Source organism: Sinocyclocheilus grahami, unplaced genomic scaffold (genome assembly GCF_001515645.1).
Source record: "Sinocyclocheilus grahami isolate Dianchi unplaced genomic scaffold, SAMN03320097.WGS_v1.1 scaffold31.1, whole genome shotgun sequence".
NCBI classification, from domain to species: Eukaryota; Metazoa; Chordata; class Actinopteri; order Cypriniformes; family Cyprinidae; genus Sinocyclocheilus; species Sinocyclocheilus grahami.
The window spans coordinates 4,871,191-4,881,804 of NW_015505210.1; the positions used below are offsets into that span (position 1 = coordinate 4,871,191).

The 10,614-nt window shown below is 37.3% G+C and overlaps 1 protein-coding gene across 1 annotated transcript in view; it reads right to left on the minus strand.

Moving 5' to 3' along the window:
* Positions 1-9,642, minus strand: part of abcc5 (ATP-binding cassette, sub-family C (CFTR/MRP), member 5) — a 42,887-nt gene extending 33,245 nt beyond the window's left edge. Inside the window, exons 1-2 of the mRNA XM_016262453.1 lie at positions 9,547-9,642; positions 6,762-6,956 (exon numbers count right to left, since the gene is read on the minus strand). Coding sequence (XP_016117939.1) covers positions 6,762-6,881 — 120 coding nt within the window. The 5' untranslated portion in view covers positions 6,882-6,956; positions 9,547-9,642. The remainder of the gene's footprint in view (positions 1-6,761; positions 6,957-9,546) is intronic.
* Positions 9,643-10,614: the final 972 nt, after the last annotated feature.

The following is a 10,614-nucleotide window of genomic DNA, read 5'->3' on the forward strand; positions in this document are numbered from 1 at the left end:
GTGGGTTTTGCATAATAGGTGCCCTTTAATCCTACCCAATACCTAAACTTAACTACCTTACTAACTATTAATACTCAGCAAATTAGGAGTTTACCGAGGCAAAATTCGTAGTTAAATAGTCAGGGTAGTTAATAGTAAGAATTGGTCCCCAAACTAACGTGTGACCAATGTACTTACATTTTACATTTAGTCATTTAGCAGACCCTTTTATCCAAAGCGACTTACAAATGATAATACAAATAATATAATAATTAAATATAATATATATAATACAAATGTACTTTACCCCACGTGCAGCTACACACTGCGACATGTGCCAAAGTCCACTCTAACAAACAAAATATTTTACAACAGGCCAGACAACAATAAAGTTTGTGCTGCCCGCAGCCAGCTGAGACAACAGCTGATTATATGGGCCGTTGCCCTGGCGTATTCTGCTGACATCCAGGCTAAGTGCTGCGAGCAGTCTGAGTGTGTGTCTGCGTATATGTGTGTCTGTAAGCAAAGGCAGACTCCAACATGTTTTAAAACCCAGGGAGGCAGAAAAGCCAGCCGGATTAGCTCACTAAAGGGAACAGCATGTACTTTATAGCCTCTCAGTTAAAAGGCAGGGTGGGCATCTTCAAACACCGCTAGTGATACTAATCAAACAAACTCCACTCCACTCAAGTCAGCTGCTCATCTACTATCTCTTATCATAAAAAATAAAAGGAATAAACTGAGCAATTCCAAAAGGGCACCTCTCTACACCATTGGCGATTGGGTTTTTAATATGGTAACATTTAAAATAAGCATTCATTTGTTAACATTAGTTAATTTACATAAACGACACTCTACGCACAACTTGGCAATAGAATTGCCATTGGCTAGTAATTGTTTCTTGTCGCCAGACTAATATTGCAATGTCACTTCTGTGTTTTCTATTGGATTCAAGGACCAGAAAGAACGTGTGTGTGTACACACACACACACACACACACACACACACACACGTTCTTTCTGGTCCTTGAATCTCATTGGCTGAGAGCCTTTTCCAGTGGTGCGTTATTCTAGTGATAACAGAACACCATTTGTGTTTTAAGTTTTAAGGCAGCTTTAATCGCCTTTTTGGTAACTTCATGACTTAACTGACCACAGCATTGCATGCACGTAGTTTATTTCGCGCTCTGATATGAAAGGATACAGGCTACAGCGCGCCGGCGCCTTTGTGTGTGCAACTGAAAAGCACGAGCTTCGAGCACAGTACTGTTTCTGCGCTCGCTTTACTCGCACCTGGCGCTCCCGTTCTCAGTCGTTCTGCATAAATGCACTTCTTGTCAAGAGAAAAAGTGACAGAAGCAGCAGTTGTGAGTGGGGTGGCCAACCCCAATATATATATATATCTATCTCAACACCGCGCCACCAGCGGTAGTTGGTCCATTACCACCGCGGTGGTAAAAATCTGCCACCGTCACAGCCCTACTTTCAACAACACCTAAGACGGAGCCAACAAATGCATCGAGCAGCACTGTCATCGGAAATCACCCTCAACAGATGAAAGGATAGTAGAGCTGCAACAACTAATCGATAACATCTTAAACTATATTCACTATATACAGTGCTTAACAAATTTATTAAAACAAATGTAAGGTTTTTAACAAATTATGTAAGGTTTGTGCCACTGCTGCTCTAAACTAACAGTATTGTTGATTACCAAACTCATTTTTTAGCTTTCTGTATTGGTTAGTCGTCCAATTTGTGTAAGCTCTTTAGTAATAGTAGGCTATTTCTAATGCTATAATATAATAATTGCTGTTATCTATGACAAAAAAGGCAGAAAAAAATAAATAGTCAAGCGCTTTATAGTGTTTTTTTTTTTCAGATACCATTTACAGTCAAAAAGTACATAAAGGCATAGGAGGCCATTTTTGTTATTATGTTAATTAGGGGTGTGCCCGAATCCAAATCCGGTATTCAGAAAGGTAATGACGTGCACTACGGCACCCCTAAAGGGAATAAATACGAGATATACGAGAAATATATATTTCAATGCTTTCTCTCACAATTATCGTTGGGTAATTATCCTGTATATAAATTGCGGGCATCAGGGAGCCGTTATTAATATGCAGGACATTGAAATCACTTATGAATGCGCGTTTGCTTTTACTTTCACTTTCGAGATTCGCGATCACACGTAGCCTACTCTACTATGTAGCGGCACTACTTACCACACAATAACATTTTTAGATTTAAACAATTTTTGACAGATTTCTAAAATCTTTGTTTTCTCTTTATTATGACAGGTGGTATAATAATTTGTTGTTTTCATAGCATTCAGTTGGCACGTTTATTTGATGGTCATTGCGTGGGCAGAATGTGGGATAGTGTTTTTTGTCTATAAAATAAAAAAAGAAAAGAAAATTGGGCTTGTGTGTGTGAGCAATATCACACATACATGAATAATTCCAACATCAGAAAGCATAACAACGACACTTTTAACATCAGTCAATCCAGCGTTTTTTATGATAGAACTTTAGTAATTAAAAGTAAAACATGGTAGTCATGTGTGAATAAAAATGTAGGACTCCATATTTTAATGGATTCTGTCCACAGAATCAGATTCATTTATACATTTGCATGCATCTGTGATGAATTAAGTACGCCCGAATGATGGGCAAATTCTGTGTTGCGTTTTAATTTTTCTGCATTCTTTGTTTTAAGATTAAATACAAATGTATTATCAAAAACAGCGGTAATCAAATGAATGCATAAAACTTCAACAACTTAATTTTATTTAAATTTAAATCAAAATGAACAATTTAAAGGAACAGTTCACCCAAAAATGTTTTTTTTTTTGAAAAAGTGAAAGAAAAATTGTGTCATCATTTACTCACGAACATGTCATTCCAAACCTGTATACGTTTCTTGATTATGCTGAACACAAAAGAAGATATTTTGACGAGTTTTTGGTCCCCATTGACTTCCATAGGGAAAGAAATACTAGAAGTCAATGGGGACCATCAATTGTTTGATTACCAGCATTCTTCAAAATATTATTTTATGTTAAATATAAGAAAGAAACTCATACAGGTTTGGAACGACATGAGGGTGAGTAAATGATGACAAAAATTTCATTTTTGGGTGAACTTTTCCCTTAACAGTTCTTTTTGGTTTTGCCTGCACAACAGAGGTTTACTTTTTAAATTCAAACACGGACAAAAAAATTTGACATTGTGTGAAATTTCTTAAAATTATGTTTCAATAACTTGTATTAATATTACTTTCTTTGTATTATTATTACATTCTACTGTACAACAGTAATATATTTCTGTAAACTTTTCTTCAAAATGTGCAAAATTCTGTGGCATTCCACATTAAACACTAAATTAGATTTTCATGACTGGATTCCGCAGTCATAGCACCCTATATCTCTTTACACAGAAAAGATCTGAGGACATTTCAAACGCACAGAAATACACAAAGCTAATTTTCTTCTGTCTGTCAGCCAGCTGCCCCACGAATCAGCACAGCTTTAGCAACTCTGTCGCAAGCTCTCATGGGAAACAGGCTGGGGAGAAGAAAAAAAGAAGCCTTATCTGGGACTGATCAGAATGCAGGAAACAGAACGATCTAGAAACCAAAGACACGCTGAGAACGACAGCTCAGGTTCCAGAAAACAGAAACTCGAGAAATGAACAGAGAATAACAGCACTTTTGTGTACGTTACTTACACAACAGTGAAATGCATCACATTATTTACGTAACACTCATGTTAAAGCGCCTCGAGGTAAGTCAGCCTTGCGCTACAAAAAAAAAAAAAGGGGAAAAAAAAGGGGGAGAAACTGTGAAGATTCTGACATGTCTGGCTGGATTAGATGAATGAGAGAAGCCTGTCGTGAAGCGATTTGCAATGCTCCTCAGCACGTGCAGGACGTCCCCCTCCCTTCCTGTCCTCACCACTCTCCATGTCCCTCTAACGCGCTCACGTTGCACAAACATACAGCTTGCCTGAGCGCTGAGGGGGGCATCGGCCTATCAGAAGGCAAGGCTGCTGGATGCATCACCGGAACCCAGGATCGCAATTGGCTGTCGTGCCAAATAAGGTGGGACTAGATTATGTAAACAGATCCAGCTTCTAAATACAAGCTGAGCAGCCAATCACAAGCACTGCCTGCAAACACGGCATCACTAGTGATGAACTGAGTGGCTGAGAGATAGAGAGAGAGAGAAAGGTAGTGTGATGGAAAAAGACAAAGAAAATTGTGGGCAGCACAGGACCCTCTCTTAACATGCCGACAAAATGCTGACGGCAGGAGCGCGACGGACAATACAAATGACACGACTACCTTTATGAACACAAACAACAGCTGCAGCATTTTAATGTTAATGAACTAGTTCACCCAGAAATTAAAATCCTGGCATCATTTACTCACCTTCATGTTGTTCCAAACCTGTATGACCTGTATGCTTATCTCAAGGTTTTTTTTTTTGCCTATACAATGAAAGTCAGTGCAGTCCAGAGTTGTTTTGGACCTCTCTGACTTCCATTGTATGGACGAAAATGGTTTAATCTTCTTTTGTGTTGCACATAAGACAAAAATAGTCATACAGGTTTGGATTGATTAAATGATGACTGAATTTTCATTTTCCATCGAGCACACGAACTGCACGCACTTTGGGAAAACATCACTCAATGGGGCATGCGGTATATTTAGGGTGTACTCAAAATGGCTTTAATGTATATATAGAGAGGAAAATATATTGGGATGGGAATTGTAAGGATTTAACAATTTGGATTTATAGCTAGCTAACAATCTCAGTTCTTTAATGAATAAAGAACGAAGAATCATTCGCATGAATGATTCCTTTAAAGGGTTAGTTCACCCAAAAAAGAAAATTCTGTCAGCAATTACTCTCCCTCGTGTCGTTCCAAACCCGTAAGACCTTCGTTCATCTTCGGAACACAAATTAAGATATTTTTGATGAAATCTGAGAGCTCTCTGACCCTCCCATAGACAGCAAGGGTACTACCACGATCAAGGCACAGAAACGTAGCAAGGAGATCGGTAAAATAGTCCATGTGACATCAGGGGTTCAACCGGAAATTTACGAAGCTTTTATACATTTTGTGCGCAAAGAAAACAATAACAACAATTTATTTAGCAGTTCTTCTCCCCGAGTTACCGTCTTCCGCCATTTTGGAGAGTACCCCAGAACATAATCAGCGCAATGAGCATTGTTTACGTCAGCATGCGCGTGCTTTCCCGTTAGTAGACAGTGCGCGCATGCAGAACATAAACAACACTGATTGCGTTAATTACGTTCTGAGGTACTCTCCAAAATGGCGGAAGACGGTATCTCGGGGAGAAGAACTCTGAATAAATTATATTATTACGGTTTTCTTTGCGCACAAAAAGTATTCTCGTAGCTTCGTAAAATTACGGTTGAACCCCTGATGTCACATGGACTATTTTACCGATGTCCTTGCTACGTTTCTGTGCCTTGATCGTGGTAGTACCCTTGCTGTCTATGGGAGGGTCAGAGAGCTCTCAGATTTCATCAAAAATATCTTAATTTGTGTTTCGAAGATGAACGAAGGTCTTACGGGTTTGGAACAACATGAGGGTGAGTAATTAATGACAGAATTTTCATTTTTGGGAGAACTATCCCTTTAATACCTCTCAATAAGGCAAAGAGCAGTACATGTAATAATGAATTTTGTCCACGTCCACAAAAAAAATTATGCTGAGGTTCATGAAGCAATAATAAATAGTCATGAAAACCATTCAGTTGCAGCATTTTTGTAAATAGAATGATTTATTTTTAAAAAAGGCCCATTCACACCAATAATGATAACTATAACAATAACTATATTAGCGTGCACACCAATGTATGATAAAGCTCTGTTTATTATAAGCACGGTGCAGTTTTGTTGTCTGCTGCTTTAAATGCCAATCAGAAATGGATTCTGATTGGCTGTCAATGTTTTTCTTGTTCATCATCTGGAAAAAAAAACGTTCTGAAAGGGACTTCAATGATATTGTTCTTCTTCAGCTGTGGTGTGAACTTGCCTATTCTCACAGAATTAGAACGATTATTACAACTTTATCTTTACCATCCTTGGCTTGAACGGGCCATAAGAAATGATTCCCATTTATAAGAGTTTAAGAGTTGAGTATTTGTATGGTGTTTTGTAGTATGAGTGGATGCTCAACAAGAAGTAGAACTCAAACATTTGATGTCTAATCACAAATCTGAAAACACATGCCACGATAATGATGGACTAACCTGCAATTTAGACAGCTCGTAATGGTCCGCTAAAAAAAGGCCCATTCACACCAATAATGATAACTATAACAATAACTATATTAGCGTCCACACCAATGTATGATAAAGCTCTGTTGATTATAAGCACGGTGCAGTTTTGTTGTCTGCTGCTTTAAATGCCAATCAGAAATGGATTCTGATTGGCTGTCAATGTTTTTCTTGTTCATCATCTGGAAAAAAAAACGTTCTGAAAGGGACTTCAATGATATTGTTCTTCTTCAGCTGTGGTGTGAACTTGCCTATTCTCACAGAATTAGAACGATTATTACAACTTTATCTTTACCATCCTTGGCTTGAACGGGCCATAAGAAATGATTCCCATTTATAAGAGTTTACGAGTTGAGTATTTGTATGGTGTTTTGTAGTATGAGTGGATGCTCAACAAGAAGTAGAACTCAAACATTTGATGTCTAATCACAAATCTGAAAACACATGCCACGATAATGATGGACTAACCTGCAATTTAGACAGCTCGTAATGGTCCGCTTCAGGTCCGGGGAGGGTCTCTCTGGACGGTACGGCCCTGTACGCAGAACCAGATGCCAGACAGTCCTTTCCCAAATCATGTCCTTTCATCTTCTTTTACCAACATAGGAGCGCCTTTGTTGCTTCTTCTCTGAGCTTGATCTTGTCAAAGTCTTCAAATCTGAACTGATGAGAGAAGAGACGGGTTAACATGAATGGAAATGCTACTCTTATTTAGTCAGTATCGATTGAGCACATTATATGCGCAAATCCCATTTAAGCCTACCTTTGAAGTCTGACAAGATGGTATTGTTGTAGACAAATAATGGACATATGGACAAACTTTTTAACCATTTTTAGTAGGCACTTTCAGTCGTCTCAAAACCTAGTGAGCTGCCTACCTAAATAGCATTTATGGCCATCATTTGGCCAGACTACATACATTCTTGTTGAATTTAACAAAATCAAATGAAAAGGACCATAAATATATAATATTTTCATGACAACCAACCAAATTTTCACCCCAAATGATCATGACTGTAATGCATCCAAACATTTTGCAATTCCCATTAGCCATTTTTACAGTGTTGAGGTAAATAAATACATTAAAATAATATAATTTATTTAATTTACGTAAGCATCGATGAACGGCAATACAACAAATACTATACTTATGTATAAATACTTTACTTTTAAACTACTTTTAAAAGTAATGCATTACAATATTGCGTTACTCCATAAAAAAGTAACTAATTACGGTACTTAGTTACTTTTTATGGAAAGTAATGCGTTACGTTTCTTATGCGTTACTTTTTAAATCTGGACAGGGCTTGCTTGTTTGTTTTTAAAATAAAAAAAGTTCTATTTTTAGCAAATATAAAAGTCTTTTCACACCAAAAGTGAAATGAATGCGCCTCAGGCTGAAGGGAAAGTACATTTACATCCGTACAGTAGAATGCAGAAGAAGACATTTCAACACGCTTCAGCAATAAACAAAGACACAAATGTTCGTCTAGAGTAATTTGTGTTTATTAGTACGGTTGAACTGGATCATCGAAGCTCAGAAGCAAAGACATTGTTAATAGAATGGGATTAAATACATAAAGCATATTTGTGTTGTTTAACATTTAATTATTGCAGGTTTGCGTCATATTCTGAGTTGCATTATTTGTATTCATTTTGAGGAATACAGAATCTGTGTGTTTTTGTGTGTGAGTGAGATGAATTAATGCATATTCATATTTAATTTATTACTACAGTAACATCTGATTTCTCTCAACATGATCAATACATTGAAGAAGAAAAAAAGTAACTTGCATTACTTATTTCAAAAAGTAACTCGGATATTCTCTTGTAAATTAAAAAGTAATGTTACTTGGAAAAAGTAATCCGATTACATAACTCGCGTTACTTGTAATATATTACCCCCAACACTGCTTACAATACATATTTATTATTCTAAATGATCATTCTTAGCCATTTTTACTGCACTAGAGAAAATACATATATTATAGTAAGACTTATAGTATTTATTTACATATTTATACTTACTTTTAGTAATGAGAATTCGCTTTTAGTGCATTACGGTAATGAAAGTGAGGGGAAATGTGCTCAACTGTATGCAATAACGCAAAACATCTCAGTGGTCTTTCATTTACTTGCTTACTTGCTTGAGTTACTTTAGGCAAAATACAGTTTATTATTCATTTCTTTTCTGCGGTATGCCCGAACATGTTCTTTTCATGGTTCACGCGCCTGCACAGACCAAAAAACGTTGCTACTAATAGTGTACTACTGATGTTGACTATGCTCACTAGCTTTTGACACACGGCCAGTATTCGGACATTACCGGACAGATATGATGCTGTCCTAAATGAACATACACATGAATATATTGATCTGTACAGCGAGAGTGCGGCGTCTATCTGGCGAATACACGATTACACTTGGACTAATAGCTACAATCTCGCAAGACACGATAAAAACACAAATGATATCTGCATTAGATGACATTGGATAGCACTGGTTAAAGCTTGAGGTCTTTCTCGTGTTTATCAGAGTGTGATAGGCCCCACATCTCCTCTAACCAGAAGAGAACAACCAGTTCCCAAAAACAAGATTGAAGACAACAAACCACACGGGTTTCATTCAGGGACATCTAACGTTACGGGCTTTTTTAGATTAAACAAACCACGGGGAGATATATAATCAACAGTGTTTTATTACGGCAAAGTGCGCATCTTATATAAACACATTCTTATAGCAATGATGCCATTGATGCTTGCTTTTTTTTTTTTTTTTTTTTTTTTTTGGATAATAATTTCCCACTTAATTCTGTGGCATATAACGTTATGTATCCAGATCTGGATTATAATTAAACATCACGCTTCAAAAATAATACGAGCTGCACAAATGCGTTTCAACGCCGTCTAAACAAGAGCATAGCATCAGACTTGTAACGTTACTGAGACAATAGATGTCACCTAGCGTTACATCAGGATATAACGTTAACACACCGAGAAACACGATGTCCTTCGCAGTAACGTTAGCGCTTATTCACATGAAAGATGCGTTTCGGTTGTTCGCTTAATCTTCTTTAAAGTCAATGTAATAATTTACCGTGACATGTCAAATGATGCTAAAAATCAGAAACCGTTTAAAACATTTTTAAATGATGGTGTCAGACTTACAAATGCGTAGCATGCGAATTATACTGCAATAAATCTTATTTTACATATCAAACAAAAGATTAAAACACGTCCCCTGCAGCAGATACCTGTGCGTCTGGCTGGTCTGCGGATCTTCTACAGCGGAGGGAGCAAAACAACTTCGTTTTAAACCAGCTATTTTGAAGGACTCAGATGGACGCCGTTATGGGGAATGTAGTGTAGCGAGCGTTCGCTACAAGTTCACATCGTTTAAAGTGCCGATTTGGTAGAACTACGTTTCCCACAATTCCCTTCCCCGTGAATGCGTCAGAGCGCTGTTAGTGGGCGGGGCTTATCGCGCGACTGAAGGCGACGCGCAGCCTCTGCAGTCACACGCTAGTATTGCAGTGTGCTAATAAGCGCGAGGCTCTGGAGTGGAATTTTACAATCCCACAAAGTACAGCGCGATGATGATTCTGCAAAATATGCGGATTTTATTCCTGTTTCTCGGTTTCATCGGAAACTACACCTGACCCGTTCAGAGTGCAATTATGTAGAAACACACAAATACACCCATGCATTTCCTTTCTACATGCAGCCATTAATTATTTAAAATATCAATATATATTAAATAAGTTTATTATCCATATAATTTATACATTAGCTGCAAGCTATTTCAACAAAACGTTATATTATAAACGAACTCAAATCATTGTAGATTCATTACTTCTAGCGAATGTGCGTCTATCTAGTAATATATATATTTATATACACACACACTTTAGACAAATCGATCTAATACCTGCTACTAGTCTATTACATGTACATACACACCAGGCAAGTAGCTGGAATTACAATAACTTCCTATCTCATTGTATAAGTGTTACAAGACATTTTATTAAGGTCACTTACCAGCTTCACTTTAAAAAACAATTTTATTTTTAAGATATAAATATTAACGTTAGAAACATGCCACGTTTGTCTGCCCAACATCACGGGACAGCATTTAAAAATTAAAAATAAATGTATTTAGTGTGTGGATAGCTTTGGGTGTCACTACTCATCTTATGCACGGTACACTCAATGCATAAAACTCACTTACACTCTAGTTTGACTACGCTAATTAATTCAGTCAGATGAAGACAGTTAACTGTCACTGAATGGGGTTTCTTACAAGCTCAGCAGTTGCTATTACT